This window comes from Ailuropoda melanoleuca, chromosome 2 (genome assembly GCF_002007445.2).
Source record: "Ailuropoda melanoleuca isolate Jingjing chromosome 2, ASM200744v2, whole genome shotgun sequence".
Classification (NCBI taxonomy): Eukaryota; Metazoa; Chordata; class Mammalia; order Carnivora; family Ursidae; genus Ailuropoda; species Ailuropoda melanoleuca.
Genome location: NC_048219.1, coordinates 40,256,503 through 40,278,743, shown reverse-complemented (window position 1 = coordinate 40,278,743; position 22,241 = coordinate 40,256,503). Strand labels below are relative to the sequence as shown.

The window sequence follows — 22,241 nt, the reverse complement described above, 5'->3', positions numbered from 1 at the left end:
TGGTTTATCTTTTTTTAAAATTAAGTTTTTGTTTCAATTCCAGTTAACGTACAGTGTAATATTAGTTTCAGGTGGTTCAACACTTACATGCAACACCTGGTGCTCAGCACAACTAGTGCCCTCCTTAATACCCATCATCTATTTAACCCATCCCCCTACCCATCTCCCCCTCTGGTAACCATCAGTTTGTTCTCTATAGTTAAGAGTCTATTTCTTGGTTTTCCTCTCATTCCCCCCCAGTCCCCCCCGCCATGTTTGTTTGTGTTGTTTCTTAAATCATTTTCCATCCTTTCACATTTAACCTATGTATGTCTCTGTATTTAAAGTACATTTCTTTTTGGTCACATATGGTTGGGTCTTGCTTTTTTTATCTAATCTCACAATGTCTGCCTTTTAATTGTGATGTTTAAACCATGTACATTTAGTTTGATTTTTATATGGTTTGGTTTGTGTCTATCATTTTGCTTCACTAGTTTATTGGTGGTGGTAGAGGATGGTGGTAGAACATGTCTGGCCTCCTTTACTGGAGGCAGGACTCTGAAGGGCTATCTCAACTCCAGAACTTCTTGGAGGTTGGGCTGAGCCCTCTGTTGCAGTGACATCATAGTTCAACTTATATCTCTGCCCATTTCTGTTCCTTTCAAAGAGATTGTTCCTGAGAGAACTCCCCAATAAATCTCTTGAATGGAAATCTCAGATTTTATAGACTGACAAAGACACCTCTAGACAGTAACCTTGATCTCTAATAGAGAAAGATAACCTACTTATAAATGGTGTTGGGATAATCATTATCCACATAAAAATGGAATTAGATACCTATCCCATCATACACAAAAAACTTCTAGAAGAAGATGTAGGAAAACATTTCTATTACCTCAAAGTAAGAAAAATTTCTTAAAGAAAAAAAAATGCTAATATATAAAAAAGTTAAAAGGCCAGCTACATTAAAAGGAGAACTTCTGTTTGTCAAAAAACATTAAAGAAAGTAAAAAGGTAAGCCATACACTTGGAGAAGATATTTGCAACATATATAATAGACAAAGTATATGTAATGGAATATTTAAAGAACTTTTATATAAATGAATATAAAAAATATTATGAGTAAAATTGTTAAGAGACATGAACAGAAGAGGAAATACAAATGGCCAGTAAACATAAAAATGTGCTCAACCTTGTTAATATTCATAAAAATGGGACCTAAAACCATTAGGTAGAATTTTATACCTCATACAATGGCAAAATTTAAGATTTCTAATGTAACCCAACTGTTGATGAGAATGTGGATCAAAGGGAACTTCTATATACTGCTTTATATAAATTGGTAATACTAGTTTGGGAAAAAAATTATACTTTATTGTGTTATTTAAAACTACTTATATTCCATGATCTAGTAGTTGCATTCTTAAGTACTGGTACATGCTAGAGCAGTGTGTCTCAAATTTTAATGTGCATACAAACTACTTGGGAATCTTGTTAAAATGAAGATTCTGATTCAGTAGGTAGGGGTAGGGCCTGAGATTTTGCATCTCTAAAATGCTCCCAGGTGATACTGACTACATAGCCAGGACATAGAACCTGACTCTCAGACCTTTTGACTATGACTTCACAGTAGGAAATACACTTAAAATCTCTATTTAGTACATACATTCAGTGTTAAAAATCCTTGAGACTCCATTTAGTTCAATCTTTCATTCCAAGCAAGAATCATTTCTTCAGCATTATATATCTAAGTAGTTATTGTTAAATTGTTCTTCTCTTTGACTAGTTCTCATGAAAGAACACTTGCTATTTTCCTAGATCGCTAGGTCCATTCTTACGTAACTCTAAATATTAGAAATTTTCTTCTTTATTTTAAGCCAGTGCTTGTTCATTTAATTTCTAGACAGGATCTAAGCTCTTCCCTCTATTCCAGCAAGGAACAAATCTATATTTTCTTTGCACAGTAGTCCTTCAGGCAGTTCAATTATTATAAAATCATGATAGAAAGAAAAAGACAACAGAGAACCACGATCAAGATAGTATTTCTAGTTTTGGTTCTAGAGCTGATTTTAATAGATCTTGAGGGATCTGATTTTCTATTTAGCACATTTACTAATGTATCACAAGCCAATACATTTAAATTTTTTGTGTTGTAGGATACAAATATCTATTTGGCTGGCACTGAAGAAGGTCATATTCACAAATGTTCTTGTTCGTATAATGAACAATACCTAGACACCTACAGAGGACATAAGGTTAGTTTAATTTTAGTAGTGGTATGGAAAATTTATCTTCTAGTATTTCTGAAAAAGTAGTATTAGACACAGTACTTTTAACACACAATAAATTTACAACTTCAGAGTTAACATTACCAACTTGAATTAAGTGCTTTCTTGTATGGAAACCATCAATAACACGTGGGGCATCTTATTTGGCTTCTAGATTTTTTTTTCTTTGAGAAAGAAAGAATGCACGCATGCAAGCTGGGGGAGGGCAGGGAGGGATAGAGGGAGAGGGAGTGAGAGAATATTATGGAGCCCCACACAGGCCTCTATCTCACAACCCTGAGATCATGACCTGACCCAAAATCAAGAGTTGGACACTTAAGTGACTGAGCCACCCAGGCGCCCCTGGCTTCTAGAGATTCTTGATTTTTTCTTGCACATTGTGGAAGTTACAATTTTCAAAGTTTAAATAACTTTGCTTATGATAACATGCTGATCCCAAAGTAAAAATGTGTTTTCTGTACCTTTTGTGATTGTTTCGTCTATGTTTTCTTCATTTTCTCCCTCATTTAAAAAAATAATCCTTATATTTTTAAAGTAAATAAGTAATGATATGTATTAATATTTAGTTAGTATTGTAACAACTATATTTTTATGTTTCCATATGGCATAATTTAGGGAAGATTCTATTTATGACTTTCAGCTAAAATAATACACAATAATGCATGGTGCATAAATCTTATAGAAATCTCAGCATTTTTAGTTTGTTCATCAGGTTTAAAGTATAAGATGTTCAATATTATTTACCTATGTATTTTAATTTATGTTTCTAATTCTAGGGCCCAGTATATAAAATAGCATGGAATCCATTTTGTCATGATGTGTTCTTAAGCTGTTCTGCCGATTGGGGTGTTATTATGTGGCAACAGGAGAACACCAATCCATTTCTGAGCTTTTATCCAACTACTTATGTTGTTTATGATGTTGCCTGGTCTCCAAAATCCTCCTGTATATTTGCAGTTGCAAATGAGAGCAGAGTGGAGATTTGGGACCTTCACGTCAGCACGCAAGTGTTAATGTTTTTCTTGGTGGTATTTCTCGTAGAAGCAGTTCAAAGTAAATGATACCTGATAGTTTTGGTATTGATTAGAGAGAATTGTAGTCACTTTGAAACAAGTAATAGTTTACACTGTGAGAGTCCTTTATGAATAAAAGTTATAGGCCAGGATGCTATATTCATTTTAATTTACTTATATCATATGTGGTTTTAAAAATATTTAAATGAAAATAGGCTACCTTATTCATCTCAGACTTTTACAGGCTGATGTAAGATATCATAGCTACCTTGAATTTCGTTGCCTACTTTATAGAAGAATGCAGAGAGGCAGCTAATTGTTTTTAACTGAATATTTTCTGCAATAAGATAAAGGGAATGAGATAATTATTTTTTACAATATTTACTTATTCTCTTACCTTGTTTTAAAACATATTCAAATGGCCATGCATTTATTTTTATTTTTTTTTAAGAATCTTTTTTAAAAGATTATTTATTTATTTATTTGAGAGAGAGAGAGCGCACAAGCAGTGTGAAGGGCAGAGGGAGAAGCAGACTCCCCACTGAGCAGGGAGCCCAATGCAGGACCTGATCCCAGGACTCCAGGATCATGACCTGAGCCAAATGCAGATGCTTAACTGACTGAGCCACCCAGGCTCCCAGGGCCATGCATTTCATTAAAATTTTTAATTTAAGGTGTTACACCAAAGTTATTAGAATGTCCTCTAGACCCATTTTTCATTTTAAAATGGAAATTTATATAGTACAGGAAAAAAGTATTTAATGATTTTGCTTCTTCAGTTGGAAAATACTGTAGATTTTTATGCTAGTTATTAGCAGAAGAATCAGGGAAATACATTCTTGTTTGAAACAAATGACAGAAAATTCAATGGGTTTATTCTTAATGGCAATTTTCTTTCCCCTAGAAGTTAAAATTTAGTAACTCTAAAATTTTGTAATGGCTGATACTATAAAACGGTTTGAACCCCAAACCAAGGATTACATCACAAAATAATTTATATTTGAGTATGAGATAACATATTTATAACTAATATTTATAACTAATATTTATATTTGAGTATGAGATAACTAATATATAAAATGATGACTTAAATCATCCCACTTCTGATTTTAATTTTTTTGATAAAACTATAGTTCTCAGGACATTTCTTCAGAAGTATACAAGTTACTGCTTCTGTTGTTTTGTAAGGCATCAGTACATTGCTTCCGATGACGGTGAAAAAAAAAAGTTCTTGTTCGAACTATTCTTTTACCTTCCAGAGGTTCATTTGGATTAAAATATCCTTCTATTAAAAGACATTTACTACTTGAGAAGTTGTATTAGTCAGGGTTCTCCAGGGAAACAGAAGCAATAAAAAGAGAGGAAGAGATTTCGTTTAAGGAATCGGCTCACATGAGGACTGGCAAGTGCCAAGTCCGCACTCAGGCTGGCAGGCTAGGATTTCCATCAGCAGTCCATGTTGCAGTCATGAGTCTGAAGGCAGTCTGCAGGCAGAGTTTTACTCCACTTCAGGGAACTCAGTCTTTTCTCTTAAGGTCTTCAACAAATTGAATAAGGTCTGCAACAAATTGAATAAGGTCTGCCTACATTATGGAGGGTAATCTGCTTTATTCAGATTCTCCTGATCTAAATGGAAATCACATCTAAACACAGCACCTTCACAGCAAAGTATAGACTGGTGTTGACCAAACAACTGAGTATCCTAGCCTAGCCAAGTTAATACATAAAGTTAACCAGCACAGGAGTTTGAACTTACAAGTTCACATCTTAATTGTGAACTTCTTGAATTTATTTCTTTGAAATTAGTTCACTGAAGAAATGAAAGTTTTGACTGAGTAAGGAGTTGGGAAGCAGTTATTTTGATTTTGGAAACTTGCTTAAAAAGCTTATTTTGTTTTGTTTTTGTCACATGAAATCACAGAAAATATCTGATTTTTCTTAATCTGTACACAAAAAGAATGTATTAACAACTGAATTTACAAATAAAATATTTTATTACAGTTTGGATCCTCTCATTGTGAATGTTGCTAACCCTGGAATCAAGTTCACAACTGTTCTCTTTGCCAAACAAACAGATTGCCTTCTAGTGGGTGACAGCGACGGACAGGTTGCTGTGTATGAACTAAGAAATATGCCCACTGCTTTGGATTCTGGCCAGGTAAGATTCAAAAGTCAAAAGTTTACGTTATTTTATGTAATTTTATGTAATTTTGTATCATACGAGGAATTTACATGGAAATATCTTAAGTATAGTGCAATAGGAAGAACATAAGCCTCAAGAGTTGCTACCTACTAAGCATGGTATCTACTGGGCTTATTTTCTTTGAGCCTCATGTTTTTTCTCTGTAAAATGAAAACAATAATGTAGCATAATAATTATAAACGTTACACGGAATAACTTTAAGTTCTGCCTAGCAAACTGTGGGGATTTACTAATTGTTGAATATAGCTGAAGAAGTTTGAAGAAATATTCAAAGACTTTTACAAGAAATGATAATATTTTAGATATTATCCAATGTTCCCAAAATAGGCATTTGGTTTTTTTAGTTTCTGTAGCTTTATCCTATTCCCTTACTCTGATCTCAAATATGAAAACTTTGTTGTAAAACTTTGACGAGCAATCAGGTATTTTTTCAATTTTCTGTTCTTTAAGAATTTTACGTTATTTTTTATCTTTTAAGGATTTATTTATTTATTTGAGAGAGAGAGTGCGCACTCACACTCATACAGGCTGGGGAGGGGCAGAGGGGGAAGGAGAGAGAACCTTAAGTAGACTCTATGCTGAGCTTGGAGCCAGACCCAAGGCTTAATCTCACGACCCTGAGATCACGCACAAACTGAACTGAAACCAAGAGTTGGTCGCTCAACCCAACTGTGTCACCCAGGTGCCCCTCAATTTTTTGTTTTTTTATGTTTAAGTTATTATTTTCTGAAGTAATCTGGAAAATATTACCATGTGTGATAAACATGTTGAAATATTTAAATTATGCAAAAATCCATAAGAAAAATACATTAAGACTACGATAGAAGAGTGGGTAATGGTCAAGAACAGTTCATTCACAAAAAATGACTAGTAAATATATTTTAAAATTAAACCTCATTGATAATTAAAGAAATAAAAATTTATTACATTAAAATAAAACATAGTCACATTCTCATGTATGAAATTAGCAAAGCTTTTTTTAAAGAAGGAAAAGATTCCTTCTTTTTATTTAAAAAAATTTTTTTAAGATTTATTTATTTATTTTATAGAGAGAACATGAGTGGGGGAAGGGCATAAGGAGAGAATCTTCAGGCAGACTACCAGCTGAGCATGGAGCCTGAGGAAGGACTTGATCTCATGACCCATGAGATCATGGCCAGAGACAAAACCAAGAGTTGGATGCTCAATCAACTGAGCCACCCAGGCACCCCCAATTTTTTTATTTAATGGGACTTCTCAGTATTGGCAAACAGTTGATAAGATGTTTCTCTTATACAGAGAAATGTTGGAATAATGTGGTATTACTTCTTTGGCAGCAATTTGGCAATCTGAACCAAGACTGTCATGCTTCTGGAACTCTATTCTATAGAAATATTCATAAAGGCGATCAAAGCAATTAATTAGAGCATAATTTGTAACAGAATAAGAAAAGAAAAGAGAAGGAAAAAGAAAATAATCTAAATATCCAACCAGAGGAAAACTTGGCCAGGGAAGTCAGGTGTGTTGATTAGACTTGGATCACATGTAGGAGGTAGAGTTTTACCCCAACCACATAGACTGTAAATGTCAGATAGATGATAGATAGATAGATAGATAGATAGATAGATAGATAGATAGATAGATGCTTGCTTAGGACTTTGTACTTGTCATTTCGCCTATCTAAAATCCAGAGTTTGTTCTTTCACCCACTTCAGGTCTTTGCTCAAAACATCAGTCACATTCTTGGTGAAATCTTCCTTGGCTACCTTATTTAAAATTGCACCTCTACACTTTCTGTTCAGGATTCCATATGCCAAGTTAAAAGAAACAGATTAGAAGAAGAAATTTCTGACATTATGAAAGACATAAAATCCAGTATATATAAAGAACCCCTATTAAATGATAAGAACAATTCAATGTTTTAAATGGGCAAATGTATAAAATCCTAATTCATAGGAAAGAAACTGGAAGATTAAATAAACAACATTCATTCTCACTAGTAATGAAGAAATATATAATTGAAATTATGTGAGATATCAGTTCAAAATGATTGGATTTACAAAAACTAAAATATTAGCCAGTAGTAAGTATTAGCAAAGTTGTAGGGAATTAGGAACTTTTATGGAAGGGTCATGGGAATATGCATTAGCATAGCCTCTTTGGAGAGCGATTCAATAAAAGTGAAAATTCAAATGCCATATAAGCCAATGATACCATAGAGAATGTCTTGCACATATGTATTAGGAGACATGTATAAGGTATTAATATGAGGTGTTTTTTCCTTTCTTTTTTCCTTCATCTTTAATATTTCTTTTGTACATGGAAATGTACAGTCTACTTTTGCTTAAAATGTTCTCAAATAAGGAATCATGGAACATTACATCAAAAACTAAGGATATACTGTATGGTGACTAACATAACATAATAAAAATTATCATAAAAAATTAAAAAATGTTCACATTCAAATATTTTATAAAATTTTTAAAATCTTAGTCCATCTTAATATCTTACATTTAGATAATGTATTTTATTATCCTATTTATAAGTCCAGCAAATAATATATACTTTTAATAAGCTTTTGAAACAAGTTTCTTTAAATCCTTTAATTTATAAATTTAATATAGATTTTTAAGTACTTCAATTGTCTTATGTCCTTAAGACACTGAAGGAATTCTTATTGATTTAATAAATTTTTTTTTTTAAAGATTTTATTTATTTATTTGACAGAGATAGAGACAGCCAGCGAGAGAGGGAACACAAGCAGGGGGAGTGGGAGAGGAAGAAGCAGGCTCATAGCAGAGGAGCCTGATGTGGGGCTCGATCCCGCAACGCCGGGATCGCGCCCTGAGCCGAAGGCAGACGCTTAACCGCTGTGCCACCCAGGCGCCCCTAATTTAATAAATTTTAAATGTTGAATGTGATGAATCTTAAATGTTTCGATACTTTTTACAAATTAATAATATTTCAATCTACAATCACAAGTCTAAATCAATTACCCAATTACACATTTAAACTAGAATCACAAATTTATTTGTGAGACAATCTAATAACGGCAAATTCTCTAATAAATAATGAATATTTAAAATACCAAATATATACAAGTTCCTTAATACAAAAAATATTAAAATTATCTGCTTGATTTGTTGCATACTTTCGATATACAATTATTCTTCTTCTCTGGGTAAAAATAGATTTTCCCAATAAAGAAACAAATGAAGAATTACAAGTAGTTTTGGAGATTATTTTCTCAACTGGCTGACATGCATATTGACTGTGGACATTTAAGGAGATTTTCCTAACTACCTTAAAGTTTTTATTTAAATTCCAGTTAGTTAACATACAGAGTAATATTAGTTTCAGGTGTAGAATTTAGTGATTCAGCACTTCCATACATCACCCAGTGCTCATCACAAGTGCCTGCCTTAATCCTCATCACCTATTTCATCCATCCAACCTCCCCTCTAGTAACCATTGTTCTCTATATTTAAGAGTCTGTTTCTTGGCTTGCTTCTCTCTCTCTTTTCCCCCCCATGCTCATTTGTTTTGTTTCTTAAATTTCACATATGAGTGAAATCATATGGTATTTTTCTTTCTTTGACTGACTTATTCAGCTTAGCATAATACTCTCTAGCTCCATCCATATCGTTGCAAATGGCAAGATTTCATTCTTTTTTATGCAAACTGGTGCCACTCTGGAAAACAGTATGGAGGTTCCTCCTAAAGTTAAAAAGAGAACTACCCCATGATCCAGCAATTACACTACTAGATTTTTACCCAAAGAATATAAAAACACTAATTCAAAGGAATACATGCACCCCAATGTTTATAGCAGCATTATCTACAATAGCCAAATTATGGAAAAAGCCCAAATGTCCATCGGCTGATGAATGGATAAGGAAGATGTGATATATATATATATATATATATGTGTGATATATATTATTAGAAAAATATATATAGATAGATATATTAGAAAAATAGATATATATATTAGAAACATCTTTCATTTTGAGCAGTATGCTCTGGAAGCAGAAGGCTAAGCTGAGAGTCTGAACGTTTTTGACAAATATGTGTGTGTGTATATGTGTGTTGTGTGTGTGTTAATGATTTCAGTGCTGGTGAGCAAAATTTCCTAGTAACAAATATATTACATACATTAATAATAAATACAGTTTCCTAATACAAATACATTTTCATGCTTTTGGTCATTATATTTTAAAGGTTCAGGGTTCTTTTTCTGGGAGATTCAACAAAAACCTATTAATCAGATTTTGTATTACTTACATCCAAACACAAGCTTACCTGATATAACTCTTCCTGAAATTTTCAGAGAAGAATTATAATCAAATAGTAATTTGAAGTCTCAAAGTAATTAATGTCAAACCATAATTTCCTATCAAGATATCAAGTAACATTGTGTCCTATAATTTCTCCATTAATTTTAACCAAGGGCAGATCAAAATTTGGAAGGCTTATGTTTTCATTTTACAGGAAAGATGTACCCCAAAGTTATAGTAAAGCCTGCCTCTGGGAAGTGAAGGATGAAGGAAGACCAGGATTAAGGATGGGTACAAAGGGAACTTCAATAGGAGTACAGGTTTTACAAAGGAAAAGTACCAGATAACACATGCACGAGGTGTGCCAGAGCACATTGGTGGAAACCCATTGAGGTATATCAAGGACCATGATTTGGGTATAGGACCATGACTCCCTCTTGTCTCTACATTGCCTATCATCCTCTGTGGCCTTGCACTGCAGGAGAAGAACTTTGATCCTGGGGCTACGGATGTTTTAATTGTAAGCAAAATGATTTCTGAAGCTCTGGCACCTCCCTGATGTGTTCAAACACCAGAATATTTGTGTGATATGACATAGTAGAACACTCCTGTCCTATCAGTTTTGGGTTTGTGGCTAGGGGTGACATCAGCCTGATGCCTGGCACAATCAGGAATATAGGGTCCAAGCTTTGCAATGATAACTTTGACAACAGGATTCACCACCACATTAGTATTATTGTTTGTTGAAGTACCACTTGCTCTCCTGATGGGATGTGGTTGGTTGCTGGGGCCTAAGTCTTACGTTGAATAGAATTATGTTTTAGGTACTTGGCTGAAGCTAATTTCAATGGGGCACCGCACAAAGCAACCTTTTTTTTTTTTTTTCTTCTGGAGGCAGCCTGTGGAGAATCACTCCTGAATACTATTTCTATTCTTATGTTTTAGTATATAAATGTTTGCTGTCTTTTTCTCTGTACTTTGGATATTTACATATAGACCATTCATTCATTCAACGGACAACTACTGAGTGTGTACTATGTGACAGGGTCTCTTTTAGGTGCTAAAGATACAATAGTGAGCAGAATACAGTAGTGATCTGTGTTAGTCCAAGTGAGAGACTGAACTAGAAAGAGATGGGTTTGTAAAGAAGCTTGGCAACTGATTTTGTGTCAGGACTTGAAGGATAGGGAATGTCATCCTTAGTAGAGGCTATAAGACAGGACCGACTTACGTAATACCATCTCAGGTGTTTATAACTCTTTAGAGTTTGTAAAGCACTTACATATATTAGTTCATTCGACTCATAATAATTTTTAGAAGTGGTTGTTAATATTTCTATTATACATTCAAGGAAACTAAGATTCCCGGGGATATCAGTGATTTTCTTAAGATCACCTTCACTGTGTAGTAGAGAAAACTCTGGTTTCTGCTTCCAGTTCCCATCTTTTCACAATATCTTTCTTAAAAACTCATCTTCCATATTTGGTTTCATCCTCTTACAGATTATTATTTTACTCCTTTGGTACAAAGATCATTATTATTAAATTAAATATAAAATCCCCATTGAAATTCAGATATTCAACTCTCTCTAAATCGAGCACTGTAGGTCAGGAAAGAGTTTAAGATACCGTCAATATCACAAGCTATTTTACAGATGAGAAAACTAACGTGTAGATATTAAGGCTAAACAGGCACTGTCAAAATGATCCCTGAACTAAATCCTTATAAAATTGTTTATCAAACTCCATTAAAAGAGTCTTTCATAGGAAAAAGCAGGTTTATACTAAGAAGTAACAGTTATTATTTAAATTTACTTTGGTTTTTTTACTTTTTATAATCTTATTGGATGCCCTTTATATGCATCACTAATTTATAAATTTTAAGTGGCATTTTAAAGACTCCTTTACCTCTTAATTTATATTTTATTGCATTGTAATTATTTGACTTTTTCTTTTCAGGGAGATATAATAGATACTTTGCTTGGACCCAAGTCAAACCAACAAGGATAATTCATCATTACTAATATTTTTTCTTGTTGCTGTTTAAAGAAAAAGAAACAGTTTTTAATGTCCAATAATCCAATTTGTATGCAGTAAGCTGGGATTTTGATGTTAGAAAATGATATTTGATGTATAACTTCTATTTCAACTTAACATAAATTTAATAAACTTTTGTTTCAGAGATATGTGATTAGTTTTAAATCTAAGCTAATTGTAAGAGTTTTGTTGGGATTTTTAAAATGTTTTTAGTCATATTCCAAGTACATATAACTACACATGTGTATTTATAAAATGTCCAAATAAGTTAGAAAATTATTATTCCATTAGAAGCAAAGCTTGGAAATTATTAGAATTACTTAGACCAAAAATCTTTACAAGATGAAGTTCCATAGACTTTTAAAATCTTCTGCTTTCCAAGATCTATTTTCTGGAGTTTATGAATTATGCATGTGTTAGTGTTATGAGAATATTGGATTCTCACACCCAACTTTAAATCAGAATTTTATCCTCTTAGATTTGAGAGATGAAGCTATGAAACTTTGTTAGACTATTTGACAAGCAAAAGACATGACAAGAAGTGTCAAAATTGCATTGTTTAGCCACCAGGCATCACACTCCCAATTCAATGAGAAGAGTTAGTCTGGGACATATCAGGGCACCCTCCTCTGCATGCCCAAAATCTGCTATGGGTTTTAAGCCCAGACTTAAGTGGGCCCAGAAAGAAAATAGAAAGTCCTTGATCTAAGTTGACATCAGGATGTTATCTTATGAAGGGTTCTAGAGCTAGCTTGTGAATATAGGAGGAGCGGAAGGCAGCAACTCCCCCAAACAGATGTGTTTTGTTAACTGAGGCCATAGGACAGTATGGCCTGTTTTGTAAAGCATTCTAAGTGGAGAGGAGAGTTAAGGCATTTGAAACTCACTTAACTCACTGGAAAAAAGTATGTGTAAAACTTAAGAATGGAATCTGTGTAAGAGTAGAAACTGCCTTTTATAATAAAGTGTCCACTTCTTCACAATCTCCATTTCTTTGGAGCCATCCTTTAAACAAAAACAAGGTGATTCTTAGGTGGACTGAGAGCTTAGGTCAGAAAATAAGAATTATATATTTTCTGCTGATATAAATCATTGTGGTTCATCTCTTTGTCTTTCTGAAAGGTTGGACTTTCCGTAACACTCTGTGTAACAAAATAAAAACTTGATTTAATTGAAAAAATGTTTCTTTGTATTATGTATTTTTGACCTTTCAAAATTTTTCACATATTCTACCGTCACTGCTCATCAAGCCTAAATGAAAAATAAAACGATTTTATTATTCTTAGACCCTGGGCAACTGATCCTGATGCACTGACCCTCTTCCATTTTACCCTCTCACTCCTGATCTTATAGATTCTCCCATGCTTTTAGATTAGCATCAATTTTTATTTTAAGATCTTTCACCTTGGAGTTACAAAAGGAATTACTTTGCTGGCTTTCTGGGCTGGCTTTGGATTCTCACTAGTAAACTCTATCTGATAAAATAGTTCTAAAAGTTTAGGATTGGGGTGGGGTTAGGCTTATAATAAAATCAAAAGGAAGGTACAAGAGATTTCTCATATACTCCTTGCCCCCACCAATGCATAGCTTATCCCATCCCCCACAACACTCACCAAAGCGGTACATTTGTTACAATCAATGAGCCTGCATTGACACATCCTAACTACCCGAAGTCCGTAGTTTACGTAATGGTTCAACCTTAGTGTTGTATATTCTATGGGTTTTGATAAGTGTATAATAACATATATTCAAATTAGAGTATTATATAGAGAATTTTCGCTGTCCCCAAAATTCTCTGTGCTCTATCTATTCTTTCCTTCACTCCCCAATCCAGCAATCACAGATCTTTTACTGTCTCAATGGTCTTATCTTTTCCAGAATGTCATATAATTGGAATTATAGCATATATAGCCTTTTCAGATTGGGTCATTTCACTTAGTAATATGAATTTAAGGTTCTTCCACATCTGTTCATGGCTTTAGATCTCATTCGTTTTTAGTGCTGAATGATATTCCATAGTCTGGATGTACCACAGTTTATCATTCACCTACTGAAGGACATCTTGGTTGCTTCCAAATTTTGGCAATTTTGAATAAAGTTGCTAAAAACATCTGTGTGCAGGATTTTGTGTGGACATAAGTTTTCAACTCCTTTGGTTAATACTGAGAAGCATGATTATTGGATTGCACAGTATGTTGTTTTGCAAAAAAATAAAAACCCCAAATTATCTTCCAAAGTGGCTGTACCCCATTTTTCACTCCCTCCATCAGTGTATGAGAGTTCCTATTTTTCCATATCCTTACCTGCTTTGGTATTGTCAGTATTCCAAATTTTGGCTGTTCTAATAGATGTGTTGTAGTATCTTATTGTTGTTTTAATATGTTTAATATGCATTTTCCCAATGATAGAATTTTAAGAATTGAATGAGAGTTCTGCTTAGCAGTTAGCCATCTCATTTTATCCTTCAAACACACACATGCGCACGTGCGCGCACGCACACACACACACTCCTAATGGACTAATTAGGGGCCTAAAGAGGGAGTGGTGACTGGCCTCACTGTAGACTCCTATTGTGTGTTGGCTATTCATTACTTTGTTTGGTCATTCTCTACCAGGCATCTCTCATGTAGAACTTACATTATTGTTGTCTGTGAGTAAGTTGTTAGCTGCTCTTGCAACTATTGTAGGGAAGGAAGATTGTATTCATGATATAATTGTGTATCATAGTGTGTTCATTTGGTTCACTTCTATGTAGTTACATACAATCACAGATGAGAAGTGAAACACTTAGAATTTGCAATTTTGTCTCAATAAAATCTCCCTAAAAGAAAATGTTGAATTGTACTGTGAATAGATTTAGTTATCAACAACACACTAGTAATAATGTACATGTTAAAGTTCTTTACAGTTTGTAGAACACTTTCACATCCATTATCTCATTGTATCATTACAGCAATCCTATGAGACAGATAGGGAAAGAAGTTATAATATTATTATAATCTCTATTTTCCAGGTAATACAATTAAGGCTTAAATAGGTGATGTAACTTACCAAACAACAAACATCTGGTAACTGGTCAATGATAATGACCTTGAATTTCTTAAAAAAAAATTATGTTAAGCTACAAGTGTCAAAGAAGTCAAATTATCTGGAGTAGTCTATAGAAGAGCTCTTTGGACTTTTCTTTTATTGTGCTAAAATAGTGGTGTTTTAGGATTTACATTATTGTACTCTCCAATACAAGGTATGGGGCATGTTAAAGTATACAGTACACCATTTTCATACATGTACACCATTGGTGGATGAAAAATGTCTTTTAGCAGTAATACTGGATTGTAGCCTCTGGTTTTACCAGCTGCATATTCTAGGACTATTATATAAGTAAAAATCTCTCTTGTGATACTGGAAAGTGATTAGAATGTGCAAACTGATGTAGTAGCTTTCATCTACCTCTTAAAGGGTAACACCACAGAAAGTCCCAAGGCTTTGAGCAGTTCTCAAACATTTTCCACTATTGTGCGGTAAATGGTTAATGTCTATATCATTCGATGAGGTCTCATAAACAAAGCGCAAGAGTGTATATTCTTCTACAACTAAGGTTTTGTCCCTGAATGATAATCCTTGTAACTTAGTTTTTCAGTTTTTTTCCTGCCATCAGACCTTGCCATAGGTATGCCTTTGGTTAGGAACACTCTCCTTCCCATCCCTCACTCCCTTTCAACATGTTAACACTTCACTCCCCCCTTCAGATCTCAGTTCATATCTCATCTTCTCAAGAGAACCCTTTCTGAGCTCCCTTCTGCAGGACTGCCACCCAGCCAGTCTACATTTACTCCAAGTATCTTAAACATGAAGGGAAATGTGAAGTTTCTGTGGGGCTGGAAGGGGTGGGGAATGAGGAAAAGAGAGAGGCCTAATGAATCCCTAGAGCAGAGGGGACCTATGTCCTGCTTCTAAATAACATTGTTCAGGAAGCAGAAAGGCCTAGGAGGGAGCACAGTCAGCCTCAGAAAAACCATTCTCCATGCAATGAATGATGTGTAGGAGCAACAAAGACCACCGGAACCAAAGAAGCCCGGCAGCTGAGGACAATTAATGACTAGCAAGAAGCAACAATTTGATGTCAGAAAGGCCTTGCGGAGAGTAAGTTGCTAGAATTATGTCCTGGGAAAGGGAAGGAAGCCAAATCTGAGAGAGACTGTTATTAACGTGTGTATGTTGTTTGTTTCTGCCAGCAGGGTGGAATGAAGACTTAGGGCTAGAAACTGAATTATAGAATATACATTTCTTGGACACCTGAGTTTCTGAATTGAGATTCACACATGCTGTGCTAAATATTGGTGTGATTATTTGCTTAATACCTGCTTCCGCCCCTAGACTCTAAGCTCTCTGAGGGTAGGGACTATGCGTTTTGTTCACCACTGTATCTCCAGCACCTAGAACACTACCTCCATGGAGGGGTTATTGCAACAAATATCTGTTGAATGAGTGAATGATCGAATTAATGGGAGAAATGTTGTCTTCATGCATATCCCAGATTGAAATATGATCTAATATTTTAACTATGATTTCTTTAATATCCTACCAAGATATCTTAACATCACAGAGGATAAAACATTTTAACTGGAAAACACAGAACATACAATCAAACAGAACATAAAATCAGCCTTGAAAATCAGCTAAACATAGGTCATAGTTTTCTTTGCTCTATAACAATATAAAGTCAATTTTCCACCTCAAGACAAAAACTGAAAACAAAATTATGATGACTTTCTTTAGGTGAATATTGCTGCCATTTTGGAGATTGTGTTCCCACTGACTGGTGCAGTTTTTCTTCAATATAAAACACTTAACCCTATGCCTGGCACAAAATAGGTACTCAAAAATGGTAGTTCTCATTCTGATTATCCCAGACCACATTCCCACTTCTTGGTCCGAGAACCTCTTTGCCTTTTGCAGCTGGCTAGGTCCTTGCATGGCCCCACTCCTCCTCCAGGAGATACAGACTGCGCTAATGATCTCATTTGTTCCATTTGGGCTTTGTGTCTGGTTTGTTCAGAATTTACTGCAATGTTCAAGTCTACCCTCAAATCCATAGAACATTTACTAGGCTGTTAGCCTTCATTTGCTTGGGTTGGCATACTCAGTGGGTGATAAAACTAAAAGGCTAACAGTTTACATGAAACTAATTCCCGGGTTAAATAGAAAGCAGAACATGTCCATTTACTTGGAACATATAAAACGTGGTTGTAAATCTTATCAAAATAAGCACTGCTTTTTCTAAATTGATGATACATTTGTGTAGCATCCAGAACAACTCATGAAAAATGTACTCTCACCGTGTCTGTATTCCTTTGAATAAGTCAACTATTAAAAGATACAGTGCTATTATACCAGGAAGGAAAAAGTATCTCAGGATATGTTAGGGATCTTACATCATAATTCACTGATAATTTTATTGAATTTTTTGAATTATTATGTACTTCAATTACTTATTGAGTGTTTACAATTTATTTACTAAGCTTTCAAATTTCTAAAAACCGAACATAATGACAAAAACATAAAAAGAAAGTAGCTTCTTTGTCCATACAAAATGAAACTTCAAATATCAATTACCATTTTCTAAGATTATTAAAAACATTTTTAACGGCTCATTTAAATTCTTACTGATAGAGCACTTAAAAAATTACTAAAGTGAGTAGTAAGCAAGTTATGCAGAAGTCTTCTAAATAAGTGGTATTTCAACATCCATTCTACAGATATTGTGGAGTAGAAATTAACTAGTTTTTAAAGAGGGGCAAAAAGGGATTTCAGGTGAAGAAAACAGCAGGTGCAAAGGCCTAGAGAGAGGGAGAACATGAACTTCCCACAAATGGTGAGGTTTTCAGTAGAACTAGACCATTCAGAGTTTGAGGGCCTGTACAAGTAGACACAGGCCCATCATGAAAGGTCTTATAGGCCACGGTAAGGAAATTTGGACTTTTTCATGAGGAAAATGGAAAGCCATGGAAGAGTTTTCCAAGTGGGTAACAATATAAGCACATGTTTAGAAAGATCATTCCAGCAGCAGTGTGGACAATGGCTTGACGAAAGATCCAGACCAGTTGAAAGACTGTTGCAGTCTCTAAATAAGAGTTGAGATCATGGCAGAGAGGATAGAGAGAAGTGGTGCATCAGAGAGAAAATCAGAGGTAGAAACTATGAGACTTGGTGATTTAATGGATGTGTGTGCATTAAGGAGGTTTTAGTCAGGGGAGAGAGGGAGAATGAGGAGTTGTGAATGATGCCCAGGAATAGCTGGGTGAATGCTGAAAACACCCTCTAGAAGCAATAAGTACAAATAAAAATAAATTGTTTAATAACAAATCTATAGAGTGATCTTATACTCATCATTATCATAAAATAACTATATGTGGTATACTTTATAATTTATCTGGGTGATAATTAACACTGCTTCATTTGATCCTGTGATATTTTTCCATATTACAAATTAGAAAATCAAATTATAGTTTAAACTACTTTCTCAAGCTCTCTTAGCTGGAAACTGCAGGACCAGTATTAAAACTCTAGCTTTCTAACACCAAGGCCACTATGGCACAGTGTAATATTTGGTAGAATTATAGTCCTTATTACCATAATCCTTATAATCCTTATTATTATTACCATTGCTAGAGACTCTGAGAGTACTCGGCATAATTTAATCCTGACAACCACTCTAATGAAGTCAGTATTATTTTCTCTGTATAAAATGAGGAAACTGAGATTCAGAGACATTAAATATTTCCTAAGGACACCTAGATATTAAATGGCAGAATGGAGATTTGATTTCCCAATTTTCAATGCCACAGACAGTACTAATAACTCATGCCAAACTGCTCTAACACCATGTGTTAGGTGTTTTTGTGGCCATAGTTCCTTGATAAGGAATTTATAGATGAAATACATATTTACTCAATCCATTGTTTGGTTATTAATTTTGAATTTTGGTTCCTGTTAATTGTGGATCTTCATATTATCAATCATATTGAGCACATGTCAATTAATTCCAGTTAAGGCCAAATAACTCATCTCACTTTGCTTTGATCTAAAAACTTGGGTCATATAAACATTCTCTAAATCTGTAAGATGTACATAACGTTAAGATAATTATACTAGTCAGGATAAGTCAGATTATGTTGCCACAACCAATAATCATCAAATCTCAGTGGTTTTATTTTTGATTTTTTTAAAAAAAATTTATTTATTTGACACAGAGAGAGAGGGAGAGAAAGGGAGAGAGCAAGCACAAGCAGGGGGAGCAGGAGAAGGAGAGGGATAAGCAGGGAGCCCAATAGGGGGCTCGACCCCAGGATCACGACTGGAGCCAAAGGCAGACGTGTAACTGACTGAACCACGCAGGAGCCCCAAATCTCAGTGGTTTTAAACGATAAAATTTCTTTCTCATTTACATTACATGTTCATTACAGGTGAGCAGGTGGTCCTGCTCTATATTGTTCTGACTCAGAGACCAGAATCTATCAAGAATGCTGTTGGTCATCAAGGTGAGAGAGAGGGAGAACTGGGGAATCATGCATTACTCCTTAAATGCCAGGTACAAGTGACATATGTTACTTCCACTCACCTTTTATTTGGCAAAATATGTCACATGGCCACATCCAACATTAAAGAATAGGAAAATAGAATCCCAAAATGTGCCTGAAAAGAAGAGAACTGGAAATACATCTCCTTTAGAAATTCATGACTATCCCAGATACTAGTCAATTTCATGGTGAAAGATTTTCTGGGGTCAAATAAGTTTGGGAAACTTTGAATTAAACATATCAAAAAATTTTCCAAATTATAAGGCTTCTCTCAGCCCTTATACATAACATGCATTATTAATCTCCAAAAAAAGGACCATTACCATAGGATACTTTTTTCCAAAGACTATCTTCAAAGACTCATGTCCTAAAGAAAACACTTTCAAAAATAGTACTCTAACTTATTTGTGGAAAGAGGAAAGGAACAAAGAAGGAAGGGAAAGAATACAGGAAGGAAAGAAAAAGACCAGGGCAGTGCAAACTTATGGATACTTTTGAGATCAAGAGTTATATATAACAGCCTTCCATAGTAGCTAGTTGCAACCAAAAATTGTGTTTCTAATCTCCTGCATAACACATTGTTAATTTATTGAGTGTTTATTAAACATTTTATATGATGCCACCTGCTTTTCTTATGTTAACTTATTCCGTATGCACAACACAAAATGCAGATTATCGCCTCACAGATGAGGAAACTAAACTCAGAGAAGACAATTACATGATCAAAGCCACACAGATAGTAAACTGAGTTTCAGATGAGATGAGAAGGAAAAGTCCTTCTCCACATAAAAAAGATTAAGTGCTGTAGTTAGAGATACAAGCAACAAACTTTTGTTGGTCAAAAGATGGAAGGATTCATTTTCACTTTGATTATCTTCTCTGGTTGGACCTTGAGTTTCGTGGAAGCAGTGATAGAACCTGAGTGAAGAGACTTGAATGCCAGGCTGTTTGGATTTTATTCTCAAGGTAATGCTGAGCCATGGAAAGGTTTTGAGTTAGGAGTAAAGGAATCAGACAGTTAGAACAAGACTTAGCATTTCGAGTTCAAGGGAGCCTTCAGGTAATTCAATTCAACTCTTTTGATCCACAAATGGCAAACATAAAGCTTTGGAAGTTGAAGCTGCTCAGCTAGGGCTTTCATCATTGGCATTAGCTTTAACTGACCTAGTTGATTAGCTTTCTCCATTTGGTCACAGGCTAAGCTCAGGTCCCACTGGCCTTGCGTTAGCGTCCCCAGTTAAGCTGATGAGGCCTTCACAGCTGGAAGAAGAGGAGAAAATTTTGAGCTCAGGGGGATCTAGCGAGGGTGGTAGCAGTGTTCAGAAATATCAGAGTGTGTCTGACCTCCAGGGCAGGGATCATCCCTTGGCTGAACACTTCTCTCCCGGCTTGTGCCAGCTCAGAACCACTGAGCACAGCTTTATTGGAGTGCAATGTTAAACCTGGCATTATCAAGATGGGCATTATGAGTCTGCAAAGAAAGGAAGAAGTTGGTATAATGGGTAAATAATTGCTGATATTGTGGGTGTGCAGGACTTGGTCATGCAGATGTCCCTCTGGAGTTGATGAATGACAGATTCACCTGCAATTTTGACCTATGAAAAGATGAGGTAGCTCTGTCTGCATTCAAAACCATTCCTGCCCCTTAGGTCCCTTTCTTAGGAAATGATTCTCCTCCAACATCCCAGTTGTGCAAGCAGAGACCTAGGTACCATTTTTGGCCTCCTTATTCCTGTATATTGCCACCTGCCCCATCCTTTCTGCAATAACCTTAGTTTAGAGCACATCATATCTCATCTAAATTATTGCAAAAGCCTTTTTTTTTGTTTCTCCTGCCTCAAATCTTGCTCCCCTTAATCAGTTCCCCATACTGCAGCCAGACAGATTGAAAAAGTAACAATTCTTTGAAATAATATTTTTGCTTTTCAGAGTCAGAAATGCTTTCAGTCAGAGCATAGGTTGTTTTGTTCCATTTTCTGGCTTCCCTACAGAAAAATGGCAATGTCACAAGAAGAATGGGTGATATGATCTTGACCACAAATTGGAGGGATTTTTTTTTCAACCAGAGATCACAGAAGAGGAATCAATTTAAAAAATTATTTTTCAATTTGCTAAAAAGTAAGTCAATAACTCAAAGATCTCAAACTCAAGCATTCCCAATTTAGGTAAGAGCTTTGCAAGAACTAGTACTTTTAGTTAGGGAGTTTACCAGAAGAGAAATTTCACTATTTAGATCTTTGAGGGTGATGTATTCAGCTTTCTATTATGAAAATGTATATTGATAAATGCATGCCTAAGTCATAGGGTGAAGGATAACAAGGAGGATTCTAGTCAGAGACATTCTTCTATATTCTAAAGGTAAGTTATCTTTTCTAGTCCATCCCACTGGTGCGGGAAGAAGATAAATGTTTATCTCATTAGCTTTTTTTTTTTCTTTTTTTTTATTGACAGAGATAGACAGCCAGCGAGAGAGGGAATACAAGCAGGGGGAGTGGGAGAGGAAGAAGCAGGCTCCTAGCAGAGGAGCCCGATGTGGGACTCGATTCCAGAACACTGGGATCACGCCCTGAGCCGAAGGCAGCCGCCTAACGACTGCGCTACCCAGGCGCCCCATCTCATTAGCTTTAAGAAGCAGTCACTATCACAATTTTATAGAGAAGGATTCTTGGGGAGGTTAAATATCTTGATTAAGATTCTAGATCTTCTCCAAGTGGAGATTCAAACCCAAACACGGGAATGTGAATTCTTAAGTTAGCTTTCTCATGGCTTTGAGGTAAGTGTTGCTTTCAACACTCAAACACTCTTATGAGATAGGTTTTCCATTTTAGAGATATGGTTATCAAAGTTTAAAGGGTTTAAAATTTGCTCCATGTCACTCAGCAAGTG

At 35.0% G+C, this 22,241-nt stretch overlaps 1 protein-coding gene across 1 annotated transcript in view; it reads left to right on the top strand.

The window, feature by feature from the left end:
* Nucleotides 1–12,955, top strand: part of DNAI4 (dynein axonemal intermediate chain 4) — an 84,111-nt gene extending 71,156 nt beyond the window's left edge. The window contains exons 14-17 of the mRNA XM_002921952.4: nucleotides 2,136–2,234; nucleotides 3,044–3,270; nucleotides 5,282–5,438; nucleotides 11,698–12,955. Of these exons, the coding sequence (XP_002921998.4) occupies nucleotides 2,136–2,234; nucleotides 3,044–3,270; nucleotides 5,282–5,438; nucleotides 11,698–11,748 (534 nt within the window). The 3' untranslated portion in view covers nucleotides 11,749–12,955. The remainder of the gene's footprint in view (nucleotides 1–2,135; nucleotides 2,235–3,043; nucleotides 3,271–5,281; nucleotides 5,439–11,697) is intronic.
* Nucleotides 12,956–22,241: the final 9,286 nt, after the last annotated feature.